Below are 17,475 nucleotides of genomic sequence, written 5' to 3'. Positions count from 1 at the left end.
TTAGGAATTAAAAATTATTGGTCTGGGCCAGTTAAAAAAGGATACACATGTTCCCATGTTGCTATAATGCCATGGATTCTCTTGAATGATACCTCGATAATTTGATAATATCTTCCAGATTTCAAATGTAGATACATGTTCGGTTTTGTTTTAGCTTAAAGACAACCCTTACATCATTTTCATATAGTTATAAAATAACATCCAAAGACAGGCTCTCTCATAAGGCCTTTACTGAAGTCTCTATGTAAGCCACCCCTGGGGGTTTCTTGCATTTGCAGTGATTAAAATAACCCTCACCCCCTGTGACTCCAGTGTACTGCACAGACCACCTGATGCATGGACCAGCAGGGAGCTAAATGTGCTTCACCACAGTAACACTTTGCGTTTTTGTTCTACCTTCTTATCACCCTCCTGCCTGCCCTCTTCTGCAAAGCTGCCCCTGCCCAGCAGTTTTATTCCACCTTTGCTTTGCATGGAAATAACTTGGCTTACATCAACTGTGTGTGTGTCCTGTGTGACTGTCTCTAATTTGGGTTGCCATGCATCACGTTTTAACTCTGGACTCACGCTCACGTTCAGTCACAACTGTCGTTTCCATCGTGTGTCTTTCCTTTCCTTTATCCTCCTCCTTGGTCTGTCTATGACGTCTCTGAACAAGGAGGTTCCTCCTAGGAAAGGACCATGCCTCTCAGCACGAGATGTGTGTCATCGTTAGGTGTGGATTTCCCTCAGATGAAATGCCAGTCTGCAGCTGATTCTGATGTGTTTTCTGCCTTGGCCGGATGGTGGCCGGGCCATGTGGACCAAATTCCAGACCTGTGGGATTTAAAATTGTATGAACATAGTTGGGTGCGATTCTGAATTTGCTCCACCTGGCTTTCTCAGGGAGGAAATCGAGTTTCTGCAATTTCTAATGCTTTTTTTCTTATTGTTTTTCCCCATGGTTTTTTGTTATGTTTTATTTTCTGACATTGATCTGTAACATCTGGACAATCTTGAGATACCTCTGTGTAATTTCACTGCGCTCTTCCTTTTGATTTGTGACGTTTTTATGTATGTCTTGAGTATTTGTGATAGCTTTGTTGTATGTATGAATGTGCTACAAGTGAGAAAATTAAGCAAGTTATTTCCTGCTCATTTTCCTTTTCAGTTATTTTTTTTTCCGTTAGCCTTGCTTTGCTCTTGTTCCTTGAGACCTTGTGGATCCACCATCCCCATTCTGTTGCCCCCTCCACCACCAGGAAAAGACGCTGTGTTGTTTTGGTCCTGATTACATTTGCCAATATCTTTTTTGATTTCCATTTTACTTTCAATGTTTTTCATTCACATCGAAGATGATGGGACAGAGTCATCAGAAACATCTGTCCTGAAAAGCCACCTGGTTAATGAAGTTCCTGTCTTAGCAAGTCCGGACTTGCTCTCTGAAGTTTCTGAGATGAAACAAGACTTGATCAAAATGACTGCCATCTTGACCACAGATGTGTCTGATAAGGCAGGTTCTATCAAAGTGAAGGAGCTGGCCAAGGCCGCTGAAGAAGAACCAGGTGAACCGTTCGAAATTGTTGAGAGAGTTAAGGAGGACTTAGAGAAAGTGAATGCAATCCTGAGAAGTGGAACCTGCGTGAGAGACGAAGGCAGAGTACAGAGTTCTCAGTCTGAGCAGGAGCTAGAAGAGGAATGGGTCCTAGTCAGTGATGAGGAAATCGAAGAGGCCAAGCAACATGCACCTGTAGAAATCACTGAGCAGCCATGTATAGAAGTCAGAGTAGACAGGGAGACCAAGGTCAAATCAGCCAAGGACTCCACTGAGTTAGTGAACTACCTTACAGATGACCTCAATTCATACACTTCTCCTCACGAAAAGAAGCCACAAGCAGTTCGAGAGAAGTCAGGGGAGACAAGTCAGGCTTCAGCTGTTGGCAAGAGTTCTGAGAGCAATAAAGGGAAGGCTGTGTCAGCAGAGGAGAAGCAGAGTGCCCAGAAGCAGCCCAAACCCAGCCTGGTGATAAAAAAGCCAGTTCGGAGGAAACTCAAAGACAAGCAGAAACAGAAAGAGGAGAGTTCCCAAGGCAGCGAAGAAACAACTGAACTCAGGAAAGGTAGTTCAGAGGAGTCGGTGGATGAAGAGCGAGGCCTCGCCCCCGAACCCCTTCCCACGGCCAAGGCCACCTCTCCTCTGATAGAAGAAACTCCTATCGGTTCCATAAAGGACAAAGTAAAGGCTCTTCAGAAGCGAGTAGAAGACGAGCAGAAAGGTCGAAGCAAGCTGCCGGTCAGAGTCAAAGGCAAAGAGGATGTGCCTAAAAAGACCACGCCCAGGACACACCCGGCTGTGTCACCCTCTTCAAAGTCCTCTCCTTCCTCTAAAACTGAACGACACTCTACCCTTTCTTCCTCTGCAAAAACGGAAAGACACTCACCAGTGTCACCATCAAGCAAAACCGAGAAACACTCACCAGTGTCGCCCTCGGCAAAAACCGAACGACATTCGCCAGTATCATCAGGTAAAGCTGAGAAGCAGTCACCTGGATCCCCCTCAACAAAAAATGAAAGGCATTCCCCTGTGTCATCTCTAAAAACGGACCGACACACACCTGTGTCACCTGCAGGCAAAACAGACAAGCGTCCACCAGCACCATCATCTGGAAGGACAGAGAAACACCCTCCAGTGTCCCCTGGAAGGACGGAAAAACGCTTGCCAGTTTCACCTTCTGCGAGAACCTCAGAGAAGCAGGCACCTGTGTCGACTGCAGGGAAAAATGAGAAGCACCTGCCTGTGTCACCCGGGAAGGCAGAAAAGCAGCCCCCTGTCTCTCCCACCTCCAAAACAGAACGAATCGAGGAGACAATGTCTGTCCGGGAGCTGATGAAAGCTTTCCAGTCAGGCCAGGACCCATCTAAACACAAAACAGGACTCTTTGAGCACAAAGCAGCAAAGCAAAAACAGTCCCAAGACAAAAGTAAGACTCGAGTCGAGAAAGAAAAGGGGCACACAGTAACCCAGAGAGTAGAAAATCAGACAACCAAGCGTGGCCAGAGATTTCCAGTGGCAGCAGCCTCCGAATCCAGACGATTCCGTTCCTCCACCATCACTGTTGGGCTCAGGACAGAAGATCCGGTCAGAGAAAAGTTTGAGAAAGCCCCCATTATTAAAACCCCTGAGCCGGTTCCGTCCGTGGTAGCAGAAGAAAGCCGTCGGGGCAGTGAGACCCTTCAAGACAAGATGGCAGATGAGCAAGGAGACATGGACCTTCAGATCAGCCCCGACAGGAAAACCTCCACTGACTTTTCTGACATCATCAAGCAAGAGTTAGAAGACAATGACAAATACCAGGAATTCCGCCTCACTGAGGAGACAGAAAAGGCTCAGGTTCACTTAGACCAAGTCATCACGAGTCCTTTCAACACAACGTTCCCACTCGATTACATGAAAGATGAGTTCCTTCCAGCTCTGTCTTTGCAGAGCGGCGCTATGGGTGGCAGTTCTGAAAGCCTGAAACAGGAAGTGGTAGCAGGCTCGCCCTGTGGCAGCCTGATGGAAGGCACCCCCCAGATCAGTTCGGAAGAGAGCTACAAGCATGAGGGCCTAGCGGAAACGCCCGAGACAAGTCCAGAGAGTCTGTCTTTCTCACCAAAGAAAAGTGAGGAACAAATTGGAGAGATCAAGGAAGCCAAGGCAGAAACACCCGCCGAAATTCCTTCAGAAAAAGAGCTTCCTATCACGGAAGACATTGCCGATAGTTCTGAAACACAAGGTGCTGTGGTCACGGGGGGTTCAGAGCCTTCTACTGAGCATTTTCAGAAGGAGGTCACCCAAGACCCTTCCCAAGATGCATGCTCCAAACAAGATGGTTGCCCGAGCAGCCACAGTGTACCATTAGCAAATGAAACGTGCCAGGCATTTACTCAGAAAGGGTCCTGTGATGAAAGTCAGCTCCCCCTTGTTAGTTCAGGTTCTAGGCCAGAACCAGAGAGTGACACTCAGGAATCCACTACTCCCTCCGAGGTGACAAAGGCTTTCCCACCATCTGATGCTTCTGTGAAGACAGGTGAGGGCACAGAACCAAAGCCCCAGGGAGCCATTAGAAGTCCCCAAGGGTTAGAACTTCCACTCCCTAGCCGGGATAGTGAGGTCCTCAGCCCAGTGGCTGATGAATCATTAGCAGTGAGCCACAAAGACTCTTTAGAAGCCAGCCCTGTGCTGGAAGATAACTCCTCACATAAAACTCCCGATTCTCTCGAACCAAGTCCTCTAAAAGAGTCTCCTTGCAGGGACTCCCTTGAAAGCAGCCCAGTTGAGCCTAAAATGAAAGCAGGAATTCTCCCAAGTCACTTTCCTCTCCCTGCAGCTATTGCCAAAACAGATCTTGTTGCTGAAGTGGCTTCCATGCGTTCTCGGCTGCTCCGAGACCCTGATGGCAGTGCTGAGGATGATAGTCTTGAACAGACATCACTCATGGAGAGCTCAGGGAAAAGCCCCCTCTCCCCTGACACTCCCAGCTCTGAAGAAGTTAGCTATGAGGTCACACCCAAGGCTTCAGATTCAAGTACACCCAAACCAGCTGTGATTCATGAATGTGCAGAGGAGGAGGACTCTGAAAATGGGGAGAAAAAGAGGTTCACACCAGAAGAGGAAATGTTCAAAATGGTAACCAAAATTAAAACATTTGATGAACTTGAGCAAGAAGCAAAGCAGAAAAGGGATTACAAAAAAGAACCCAGGCAAGATGGATCCTCTTCGGCCTCGGATCCTGATGCTGACTGTTCGGTAGAAATGGATGAACAGAAACAGACGGAGAGCATGGATGATGAGAGTGCAGTCCCTGTTGTGGTGACTTCGGAGAGCAGAAAAGCGTCTTCCTCCTCTGAAAGTGAACCTGAGCTGACCCAGCTGAGTAAAGGTGCTGACTCAGGACTTCTGACAGAGCCAGTTATTCGAGTGCAACCTCCATCTCCCCTCCCATCCAGCATAGACTCTAATTCCAGCCCCGAAGAATCACAGTTCCAGCCTATAGTTTCCAAACAGTACACTTTCAAGATGAATGAGGAGACTCAAGAAGAGCCGGGTAACTCAGAAGAAGACAAAGATTGCGAATCTCATTTAGCTGAAGACAGTCAGGCTCGTTCTACTGATGGTGTTGATAGGTCTTCTGATGATCTGGACAGAGAGACTCATCAGTCAGATACCTGTGATGGCCACGGTTGTGAGGCTGTGAGTCCTAGCAACTCAGCCCCCCTTGCCTCCCTAGGGGTTCAGAGCCCAACATCTAATGATGCTGATGAGCAGCTGGCCATGGATAAAGGGTCACTGGCTCCCCAGGATACTTGTGAAAATGACCCAAAAGGAAGAGAGCTTGATCCTTCTGGGGTAGAATCTACAGGAGCAGATCTTCCCAGTGGAAGCTCTTCCTTGTCTTCTTTGTCTCATTGTGTAGTATCTGAAAGAAAGGAATCAGCTGAAGAAATACCCTCTCCATCTTCCACTGGAAAAGTAGAGGTCGCAATAACTGATCAGACTTGGGAGAGCAGGTCAAACGACTATCCCGCTCAAGACTCATCTACCACAACTCAGACAGATAGGTTTGCCATGGACGTTCCAATGTCTGATTTAGCTGAGACTGATGAAAATTCTGATCCTCAGATAACCAGCCCCTATGAAAATGTTCCTTCCTCATCGTTTTTCTCTGGGGAGGACAGCAAAATACAAACGGATACATGTCGTACCACAGTTGTTTGTTCACCTGAAATGTATTCTGTTGTCATCAGGTCCTCTGCTGAGGATGTTGTAAGGGCAGCCTCCTCTAGCAGAACCGTCTCCAGCCAAGAATCGAATTTTGAGAGCCATGACCTGGAAACTGAACCCGAGCAAAACAGTACCTTGTGGGGCATGCAGCAGTCAAATGGTCCTTCCTCCTCGGGAGCCCCCACTACACCAAATGCACCAGCCGTCATTGGCGAGCACGTGAGCAAAGTCATCATCACGAAAACTGACGTGGATTCTGACTCCTGGAGTGAAATCCGTGAAGATGACGAAGCCTTTGAAGCTCGGGTGAAAGAGGAAGAGCAGAAGATATTTGGCTTGATGGTAGACAGACAGTCACAGGGCACCACTCCCGATACCACTCCAGCTAGGACTCCCACCGAGGAGGGGACCCCAACAAGTGAACAGAACCCATTCCTCTTTCAGGAAGGAAAGTTGTTTGAGATGACCCGAAGCGGTGCCATCGACATGACCAAACGGTCCTATGCGGATGAAAGTTTGCACTTTTTCCAGATTGGTCAAGATTCCAATGAAGAGACTCTCTCCGAAGGGGCCACAGGGGCTGAGCTGCCACAGCTGGAAAACACAAACGAGTCACTGGAACTTTCAGAATCCAAAGAAGCCATGGATGATGAGGGAGAATTACTTCCTGATGATGTGAGTGAGGAAATAGAGGAGACAGCTGCCTCAGATCATAACTTTGACTCTCAAGTGATGGTTTCAGCTTCCTCGGAAATGCCCACAAGAGAGGCTGTATCCACAGCAGTCGAGGACCTCCCTACCATGCAGTTGAGTGACATGTCTTCTCTTAGCACTGTGAAGCAGAAGCCTTGCCCTGCCTCCCCTCAACCTGTTGTTCAGTTGGACTTGAACACAGTCACTAGGTCTGTTCATTCAGATCGGGATGATGAGACCCCAGACTCTTCTCCAGAGGAACAGAAGTCTGTGATTGAGATCCCTACTGCACCCATGGAAAATGTGCCTTCTGCTGAAAGCAAACCTCCAATTCCTGTAAGGACTCTCCCTACTTCAGGCCTAATCCCTCCATCGGTGGAGGATGAGAGCGCATTTTCTGATGAGTTCCCATCTGGTATAGATGAGGAAAGTAAGGACGATGAAGCAAAACCAAAGTCCAAAATCCCCATCAAAGCACCCACCCAAAGACCTGAGTGGCAGCTCTCCTATCCAGACACATCTCTCCAGAAGACAGCTGTTCCCCAGGGACAGGGCACACTAAGCAGAGCACCAGATGGTAGAAGCAAATCTGAATCAGATGCTAGTCCTTTGGATGCTAAGATGAAATGCCCAGTAAAAGCCAGAAGTTACATTGAGACAGAAACAGAGAGCAGGGAGAGGGCAGAAGGGTTTGACTCAGAATCCGAAGAGGGGGCCACAAAACCAAAGCTGTTTGCATCCCGATTGCCAGTTAAGAGCAGAAGCACCCCGCCTTCCAGCAGGACAGGCATGAGCCCCACAAAAGAGAGTAGGGAGCATTTCTTTGACCTTTATAGAAACTCCATAGAGTTCTTTGAGGAGATTAGTGATGAGGCTTCCAAATTAGTGGACAGGCTCACACAGTCCGAAAGGGAGCAGGAGCCACCTTCAGATGACGAAAGTAGTAGTGCCCTAGAAGTGTCAGTCATTGAGAATCTGCCACCTGTTGAGACTGAGCATTCAGTTCCTGAGGACATCTTTGACACAAGGCCCATTTGGGATGAGTCCATTGAGACTATGATTGAACGCATCCCTGATGAAAATGGCCATGACCGAGCTGAAGGTATTTGCCAGCCACTGGGATTCCCTGTGCTACGCATGTCATAAATTTGATAGAGATTCTTTTTTTGTAACGTTTGTTTTATTTTGTGATTTGTGTCTCATTTTCTTTAAGCTTTCTGTAGTGGTTAATGTGTTTGTGTAAGCCCTTTGTGTTTCGTGCTTTTTCTGTATACTCTTGTCTGTGAAACAATCTCAAGATTGAGTAATGAGAATGCTTATCAAAAACATAAACATAACCAAGCAACGGGGGACTTTGCCTCTCTTTAGCTGCTGCACGTAAAGCCATACAAGCTTTGAGTTTTGTTGTTCTGAAGTCCCAGGCTTAGCCTCAAGTTAAATACTCTTTGCTTTTACGCATGAGCATCTGAGGTTCATAGCACACGGACTCGGTGCTTTGATTTCTTATCTTTGTGAACTTTAAATAATTGGTGCATTCAATTCTGTCATGATCAGGGAGCCCTTTGCTCAAAAAGATTGCTCACATCCTAAAATTCTAAATATTGTGGCTCTGTTTTGTTAATTCAGAGAGGTTGCCTTTCAGATACCATGGTAACCAAATTAAGCAAACAAACCGAAGGTAAAAATCTACTTTCGATGTGTGAAGTAGATGGATGATGAAAGTGTTCAGACGAGATGCAGCAGACAACAAAATCTCAAACTTTGCACGATGTGAGGGAATGATGGCTCCTGGAATTGTATTTAAAAAAAAAAAAAGGAAACCATGGGTGGCTTTGAGAGGTAACCTGCAGGCTTCCACCATCTCTAAATGAAGACTTATTCCTAAAGGTGTGAGATATAGAATTTCCTGTAGCCGCCCATCAATCTACAGTAGTTAAAAGGGAATAGGATGAATTCTAGTTTGTGAGAGTGAGAACTGGTATGTCTTTACTTAGCAACAGGCCACCAGAAACTTCGCCTCAGAAGCAAATATCACACCAGCATGACATACAAAGTTCAAACGCCTTTATCTTGCCTTCTTCCAAGGTCATTAGAACAGTGTTGTTCCTGGCCGTGCTGGTCAGTCCGACCATGACTAAGATAATTCTCAGTGCTTTCTTTCAGACAGGACCTGGTGGTGATTGACACCTCCACAGGCATGAATAGTAGAGCCCACCCAGTTACCCTACTTTTATATCTCCTTTGTGTGATTTTTCTGGTGTTTCATGTGCAAAATGAGTATGCTCTCGTGCGCAGCTTTTTCAAAAAGGTAAAAGGAAAGCCCTGAGATGACTAGACGTTCTGTTCGGTGATTAGTCTTCATTAAAGGGATGTGGAAGCAGGTGGTTTTCATGAGTCACCACATGGGATTCATTCCCCATTCTACCCTCAGAAATCAGAAAACACACCACTTCATATGACCTGAACCATGATAGCTAATTTGCGCAACTATCAGATATTTGGTCAAGTGACTTCCTTTCTTGGATGATCAGTACTGTGGTTCCCTTACTGTCCCAGATACTCTTTGGCCATTCTGTTTTTGACCTTCTGTAGATCCCCAAGATGAGCAGGAACGGATTGAAGAAAGGCTAGCTTACATTGCTGATCATCTTGGCTTCAGCTGGACAGGTAATTAGTTTTCTACAATAACAGTCCTTTAAAAAGATTGTTTTTCCTGAGGAAGACTATAAGGAATAGTGTGAGGAAAAAAATCTATGAGTTGAAAAATCTGACTGCAATAGCTAATGGTACAGCCTGAACTTGGGGTTCTCGGCAGTTCTGGAATTTAGAACTTTAGATTTGAAGATGTTGAGAATAAGCCCATTTTTCCATCCTCTTACAGTCAGCTAAGCTGTGGGAAGATGCCCAGGTTTCACATAATTTTATGTTCAATTTTTATAATCTTTTGTTTTTGTTTTCCTGAGACAGGTTCCAGACCAACCTGGAACTCACTATATACCTTAAGCTGGCCTAAACTAATGGTAATACCCCTGCCCCAGTGCTGGGAATACAGCTGTGAGCTACCATGCCTGGCAGTTTTTATAATATTTGAGATGTCACCAGGGCTGTTTATTTTTGATGTTGGATGTTAGGTGTCTTCATAGTAAAAACATGTGCTTTGGGTGAGTGTTAAAACACACATGAATGACATGTTGAATCAATTTTTTTTGAAGTAGGGGCATTGAAACATAGAGTGTATGTTCAGTAATTTTTTAACAGAAAGCAAATTCTACTATCCATACTGTTATTTACAAATCATGATTTATAATTTTAAAATTTATTTTCATCTGCCTGTGAACTTAATATTAGGCAATGTTAGAGCCTAGCTTGCTTTCATATTTATTATTTTTAACTCTGATTAACTTTCTTAAGTATCACTTGGATATGCTTCACTGAGACAAACAGTGCAAAGTTATTATTCTTCTATCAGTTTCTTAAAGGTTGGGAAGAGAATAAGAACCCATCTATTCTCAAAGATGATTGATCATTTTGAATAAATGACTGTAAGCAGTAGGAAAAGCCATTTTCTCACATTTGGTAATTTTAGAATAATATTGAAAGACAAGATACAAGGATTTAGAGGAGAGAATGATACCAAAATATCCCTGGTTGGCATATTAGATATGTATTACTTTCCTTGAATATGTATGTATCCACACATACTATGTGTTAATTATAAAGCTGGCAAAAATGTAAACCTTATAACCAACCAGAATAAGAGCAAAGGAAAAGGAGCTACATCTCTAAAACAGAATTACTATGTCAAGGATATTTTTAATATTGAAAGATAACCAGGTAGACAGTAGAAGTCATTGCTTTTACACATAAATACATACCTATGCATTACAATAACATGCATAAGCATCAAATATTCATATAGAATGTTAATAGTAGAATAAAGAAACTTTTCGTAGGAGGTACATTTGAGGCAGGGTTTCTCTTTGTAGCTCTGACCATCCTGGAACTCACTATGTAGGCTAGACTGGCCTCAAACTCACAGAGATCCACCTGCCTCTGCCTCCTAAGTGCTGGGATTCAGGGTGTGCACCACTATGCCCAGCTTAAAATAAAATCCTTTTGACTTCTGCCCTACACCAGTTTAATGTTTCACAGACCTTTCCTTCATGGACATCAAATTAAGAAAGGAACATACTTGATCACTATAAATTAACTACAAATGTTTGTACACGTTTCCAGAAATGGGATTTGTAGAAGTTAAAAATCTATAAAAGTGTGAAATGCTCTGTTTCTCCTGTTCAGTCATTTATTTTTCATTATCTTGATTAAAAATCTAAACAAGTGATAATAATCTGATCTCCATTTACATTTTATCATCATTCTTTCACCTTTTTTATTTCTACAAGGCAGTAATGAATTCTATATCCAATTTTAAGGGGAAGAGATTGCTAGTCTTAATATATCAAAGGTGAGTATGAGTCACTTTTAATCCAGATGCTCTTAGCAGCACAAGACCATGTTATTTACACATAATGAAGCAAGGTGTGGAGACTCAAACCTGAAGTCAGTGTGTTGACAATGAAGCATTTTGTTGTTGTTATTTTAGAATTAGCAAGAGAACTGGATTTCACTGAGGAGCAAATTCACCAAATTCGAATTGAGAATCCCAACTCCCTTCAAGACCAGAGCCATGCCCTGCTGAAGTACTGGCTGGAGAGGGATGGGAAGCATGCCACAGGTAGGTGGGAAAATGCTAAGGTTGAGATGTTGGACTGAGGTGGAAGTGGACTACCCAATGATCCCATTCTTACACAATCGGTAAGGTAAATTGTCAAAAGCCATCAATTTTAAGAACCGCTGTCAGTGGAGGCGAACAAGCTGCCGTCCTTTTAAAGAATAATCTTGTCCCATGAGAAATCCTGCATGGTATGTTTGTGAACAGTGCCAAGCGTTTGGAAATGATACCAGTACCAGCTGCCAATGGAAGGTTCACCGAGACCTAACAGTTTCTAAGTATTGGTTAATGAGCACAGTTGTGTGGTTGTAACTGTTTATGGGTCGTGTACTGCCTGCAGTTCATGTTCCCATTCCTCTCTAGGAATGGAGAAAGGGAACCAAGTAGATACTCTATATGATGACTGATATGATTATTACCCTGTGGAATAAAATGGGAAATGAGAAGGACCATGGCCACCACACAGCGTCAGCCCTTCCTTTCGTGTCTCTGTGAAGCTCTGCCTTCCTATCTCTTACTGTTTGTTTTTCCCACATCTGTTTTTAGCAGCATTGACAGACTTAGCCAATAAAAACAGGAGGGTACTCGATTGAACTTAAATACAAATATCTTTTAATATAAACATATTCCACACAGTATTTGAGATATAGTTCAAGTCTTTGTTTTGACCTCGAATCCAGATTGGGCTGTGCCCTGTGTCTTACCTGGCAACTCTGCCTTCAGGGTTTGTAGTATGGATGGTCCATGCATTGCCATTTGCCTCTATTTACAAAGGACCTAGTTAGGCTTCGTCAGGTTCTGGTATAAGTACCAAGAACTTAGTAAGGCAACCGAATGAAGGAGATCCTAGAATGAGTACCTCTCACATGTAAGGATTGCTTTTGTCTAATGTCTCAGATGCTATCCTCATTGAATGCCTCACCAAGATCAACAGGATGGATATTGTACATCTCCTGGAGACCAACACAGAACCCCTCCAGGAGCGCTTGGGCCACAGCTATGCGGAAATGGAGCAGACCATTGTACTGGACAACAGTGAAGGTCAAGCAATGTTTCTTGGGGGTAGGGGATGATGGAGGAGCTGGGCCTACTGCCTAAATTTTTTAAGGCAACAGACTGTAGCCTTTGTTGATGATGTATTTACTTCCATGCCATGTGAGCTTCTCTCCTTATCCACTTGGTACTGCCTCTGCTCATTCTCCGTTGTCTTCCTACCATGGATGGCCCCTCCAGTTCCTTTTTCCTCAGTTCTTTGAAGAACACTTCTGTTATTTATATTTTTTTTTGATCTACTTTAACCACTGACTTTTATGTTTTGCAACAAGACATTATTACCAGTAGCTATATGGTTCCTAAGCACTATGGTACTTAGACATCCCAGTTCCTTCTTTATTTCTGAACTGATAATTCTTCAGACCCACTGGAGCCTTTGGCCACTGGTTCTATGACCTTCAAATGTTCATTTCTACTGAGTTCATTATCACTTGTTTTCAGTTCATCTCTCCTCCCCCATTCTTTCCCAACTCTGACTTCTACCCCTCCCCTCTGATTCCTACTTTCACTTCTTCCTTCGAATCTTCCTCAACATTTCTCTTCCCCCTATTTTTTCCTACTTGATGAGCATACTTCAGATTTCCTAGAAACATAGGATTATAAGTAAATCTCTACACCTTTTCAGCATAAAATCTACCAAAATGTGATGTCTGAGCATACATACACACTCTGCCTTTCTTCCTGCCACAATACACTAAATTCCCTCATTTGCATCTTCTTTCGTGCTGAATTTCATCCTCTATCTAATCAAGGGCTTCACTCCTACAAATAACCATTTGACTTTTATAGTTGGAACCATGGCCAATGCCATTACATTTTAAGATCCCTGTCCTTGAGAGAACAAGAAACTGAATAGCTCTTCTGAGCTGGGTAGCCCCCTCCCTGTGTCTGCTTTGTTTTTCTGTCCATTCTGTAGGAAGCCTCTTCAAGAGAGAGGCTAGAATGTCCTGCTTCTTCTTCCCTCCTCTTCTCTTGAGACCTCTGTATGCTACTCCAGTCCATCTTGTAAAATGCAGTAATTCTTTCCTCGTCACCAATTTCTCTGTGTTTAAATCCCTTCACACCTTAGTAGCATATGATGAAAATAATTCATCTTTTTTTCCCCAAACTCAATTCAGATATTTTCTTCATCTCCTTTCCATATCCTGGCTCCACTAGGTCTCTCAGTGACTCACCATTGCTCTGGACGTAGTAAAATTCCTTAGCCCCACGTAAACGCTTCCACCTAAAAGGAGTCCTGAACACAAGGTGTTACAGATTCTTCTTTCCACTTAAACTCTATGAGTTGACTGTCACAGGAGATGCCTGCTTATCCTTAGGGCTCCTTCACACACATTAGCACTAAGGAGGCATAGTTCACCAACAGGCACCTGTGGCCCCGTCACCACGTGTCTTCCCTGGTCTCATCTCAGTGGTCAGCACTAAGTCCGGCATAGCAACGTGTTCATCTCTCTAGCAAACGCTCCTACAGCAGCGTGTGGAATACCGCAGTCCTTACCAAACAGACCCCTCGTGTAAGGGAGGTTCCTAAACATGTTCAATTGTTCTTCCCTTCAGGCTTTTCAGTACTTCAGGAGGAGCTCTGTGCTGCCCGGCACAGGCAGAAAGAGGGGCAGGTGGCTTCCAAAGAAAGCGAGTCCAGCGACCACCCACCCATGGTCTCGGAAGAAGACATTTCTGTCGGTTATTCCACATTTCAGGACTGCACCCCCAAAACCGAGGGGGACAGCCCAGCAGCAGCACTCTCTCCCCAAACGCACCAGGAACCAGTTCCACAAGATTTCTCAGGGAAAATGCAAGACCAGCAGGAATACTAGTGAGTTTCAGAAGAAAGTCTGTGAAATGCAGCGACAAAGAAATGCTACTGTGACTGGGAGAGTGGTCTGACATGGGAAAGTAACAATAATCTCACAGTGACTCATGTGTCACTCACTATAAGCTGGGCTATAGAAAAACCGGAACAGTCAAGATACATAATTGTGATGGTATTGTATGGCACCATCCTACCTGGACCAGCTTCCAGTTCTGTGACCTTGAACAATTCCAAAGTGCTCCAAGTCTTCATCTCCACATCTAGATACCATAAACATTACACACATGTTACTTATTTAATAGGGTCAGGGGCCAACGATAAGACAGTGAATCACCTTTGCGGCATACTCCTTGCGAGCCATAGTCACTACTTGTAGGATTCTTGTAACTCACTGGAATGCTTCCACATGGTGCCATGGCTGCCTTGGCGTTTGACCAGTGATGGTGCAGGAATGGCAGCCTATGAGTACTTCAGCAAAGCTATGTAGTATCTAAGTATGAAAACATCAGTGTGGTATCACTCATGCAAACAGAATGCAATACCATTAGTTTGAGACAGAGTGGAGGTAGAGTAAGGATAGGGAGGGATTGCCTGCTTGAAAGAAGCCCTAGAGAGTCATTTAGCTCAGAACTTTACCAGGTAAAGGAGAGAGCTGCCTGAGTGACATGAGCTATCCAGGAAAGGAAAACAGCTCAGAAGAAGCAACCTTAGTGTGTCAAGAGCTGACAGACCAGTACTTCCATTGACATTGAGTTTCGTTCTCTTGTTCACTAGCACATGAGAAGAAAGAGATATGAAATAATTTCTTCTTCGCAGGCACCTTCTTCCTTTACCTGCCCATAGGGTCCGAGGGAGAGCATACAGAAATATAAAGAGAAGAAAGATGGAGAGAGTAAAATGTGGGAAGACCAGGACTATCAGAGAGGCATTCAGGGCATTTGTTTTCAGCGGCAGGACAGACAACTGCTGGATACAGAGCAAGGAATGGAAAAGGGAAAGGATGTTCTTATTTCCAATCTGAGGTTTTGAAAGGCTGCACAGGAGTTACTGCACACTGCCAGAAAGTGCCAGTGTCAACAGGTCCTTCCATCAAATAATAGACATACAACTATGTTCACTTATGCTTGTAATTACACTAACTACATCAACACAGGTTTATTTCATTCTGCTAAATTTTCTTGCTTTCTTCAAAAGCATTATCTATAAATATTTGTTATGTAAAACTTACTTTTTTTCACATTTATTGTGTATGTGCAGCTCTCTCTGTGTGCATGCTTGAGTACATATGGTCTTGGCTAGCACGAAGAGAAATTTCATTTTCCCTTCCAATGCTCTTGAGTTGCAAATGGACTTTTCTCTGTTCCAGCGTGACAACACCAGGAACAGAAGCAGCAGAGACTCAAAAGGCCACAGCAGTTCCTGGCTCTCTCTGTAAGACTCCTGAGGACATCAGTTCCCCTCCTGAGGAAGCAAAGACTTGTCTCCAGACCCCAGTGACCAGTGAGCGTTCTTCTCCCATTGTGCAAGAACCCGAGGAGGCTCCTGAGCCCAAAGAGGAGAGTTCTCCAAGGAAGACCAGCCTGGTGATAGTGGAGTCAGCAGATGACCAGCCACAGGTCTTGGAAAGACGCGATGATGATGATGACGTGGCCTTTCAAAAGGTCTGGCTTTTCTTCCTTGCTGTGTCCTTCCTCCCCTGTGCCGAAGTTCCAGAGCTTTCTGGCTTCTGTTTCTGTTGATGGTTCTTTTTATTTTTCTATTTTTACTTTGAAACTAAAAAGGCTTATCAGATAAGTTAAACTGGGACATGGGAAACTCCTAAGCTTTGACAGTCTGAGAACTTGGAAATCTAGAGGAACTAGTCCACAGTTCCAGTGTTATCTGTTGGACTGTAAGTCCTGATTTCATCTTGGAAAATCCTTCTGCTAAGAAAAATGACCCGTAGTAAGACAACAGTGGGGCAGAGCTTTGAGAAACTAGTAGAGTTATGTGTGATGGTGCTGATGAGCAAATCTACTGAAAGTCTGCCAATGTGATGCTGGACCAGCAGGATGTGTGCATCATCAGGAGATGAGATCTCTCTCTGGCATATCTGGGGTGGTTATGCTCACAGCCCAAACTTCCCGCAGTGCAAAACATATAACTTTCTTTAAAAAAAAATTAGTGTGTGGGGAGGAGTTGAGTTTGTGTGTGTATATACATTGTACACACCACAGTGCAAGTGTGGAAGTCAAAGCTGGTCCTTTCCTGCTCCCTTATGGAGTGTGGTGACCCAGTTCATCAGGTCTCCACAAAAGCACCTCTGCCGAATGAGCCATTATGCCAGTGTAATTTTCAAATTAAGGTTCCTCAGATTTTTTTTAAGGAATAACTTAGTAAAACAACTTTGTGCCTGAACGTGTTGACATCTTTTGTTGTCCAAATGCCTGCCTGTGGCAAGAGAGTGCATTAGAGAGTATCTTTTGTCGTAAAGTGAAGTTTGAAGGTTGTGAGCAGAGGTACAAGGCCGACTGAAGAGATGCTTTTAAACCATGGATTCTCAAAACACAGTCTAGATTGCCCATAGACCTCAGCCCCAACCTAGCTCCTCACAGCTCCCCTCTCTGAAGAAGCCAGAAGAATGGAGTGTAAGCAAATGCCTGCATTTTAACTCTCCTTCTAGCTCACTGTCATCCACAAAGGTGTGAGAGTGCTTGCCTTAAACCTAATGTGGTTTTCATTAAATTAGAAATTATTTTTCTTTTGAAAAGTAAGAGTTTCAGAAATATTTTATGTTCTAAAATGTCTTTTAAAACATTATTGTGCTGGGCGGTGGTGGTGCATGCCTTTAAACCCAGCACTTGGGAGGCAGAGTGAGTTCTAGGCCAGCCTGGTCTACAGAGTGAGATCCAGGACAGGCACCAAAACTACATGGAGAAACCCTGCCTCAAAAAAAAAAGAAAAAAAAAAAAAAAAAGAAAAAAAAAGAAATTATTGTAAAGCTTATTAGTAACTTTGTTATAGAAAAGACTTGAATTTGGAAGGAAGTAGTGCAGCATACTTTGGTCTTAAGATCTCCATCAAAAAGAATCTGAGGGTGACATCTGAGATCAGGTTTTATCTAAAACCACGCCTAAAATAAGGAGAGATCTGGGTGGGCGGGCATTGGCTCCTGGCATTTATCTTAAAGAATGCAGCCGTTCAGTGAGTGAAGTTTTATTCCATGCTTGTCTTTGCACAAAACTCTCATCTCCAGCTCTTGGCCTAATTGAATACTAGAAAAAGGCTTTGTGTATCTGTCAGGCTAAAAGTTACCAAAGTTAACTGGAAAAAAATCCATAGACATTGTGGAATACAGACTTGAAGGTCTTCTGAAGTTTCATATAATCTGGATTGTGCAGACGTGTTTTGGGGTGAGCCACTGTGCATCCTAGGTGTGCGCAGCCTCTTCTTAGCTCAGTG

At 44.1% G+C, this 17,475-nt stretch overlaps 1 protein-coding gene across 50 annotated transcripts in view; it reads left to right on the top strand.

The window, feature by feature from the left end:
• The window catches only part of Ank2 (ankyrin 2), a 596,100-nt gene that overhangs the window by 568,641 nt on the left and 9,984 nt on the right, over positions 1–17,475 (top strand). For 28 of the 50 annotated variants that reach the window (XM_028856374.1, XM_037207067.1, XM_037207070.1 and 25 more), the window contains 6 exons: positions 1,335–7,538; positions 9,029–9,103; positions 11,040–11,171; positions 12,066–12,209; positions 13,779–14,037; positions 15,401–15,695. In XM_028856374.1, coding sequence (XP_028712207.1) covers positions 1,335–7,538; positions 9,029–9,103; positions 11,040–11,171; positions 12,066–12,209; positions 13,779–14,037; positions 15,401–15,695 — 7,109 coding nt within the window. The remainder of the gene's footprint in view (positions 1–1,334; positions 7,539–9,028; positions 9,104–11,039; positions 11,172–12,065; positions 12,210–13,778; positions 14,038–15,400; positions 15,696–17,475) is intronic. The other 22 variants (XM_028856482.1, XM_028856432.2, XM_028856441.2 and 19 more) reach the window with 1 other exon arrangement.

The sequence above is a fragment of the Peromyscus leucopus genome, chromosome 6, assembly GCF_004664715.2.
Source record: "Peromyscus leucopus breed LL Stock chromosome 6, UCI_PerLeu_2.1, whole genome shotgun sequence".
In the NCBI taxonomy this organism is placed as follows: domain Eukaryota; kingdom Metazoa; phylum Chordata; class Mammalia; order Rodentia; family Cricetidae; genus Peromyscus; species Peromyscus leucopus.
This window is presented reverse-complemented; position numbering and strand designations above follow the sequence as displayed.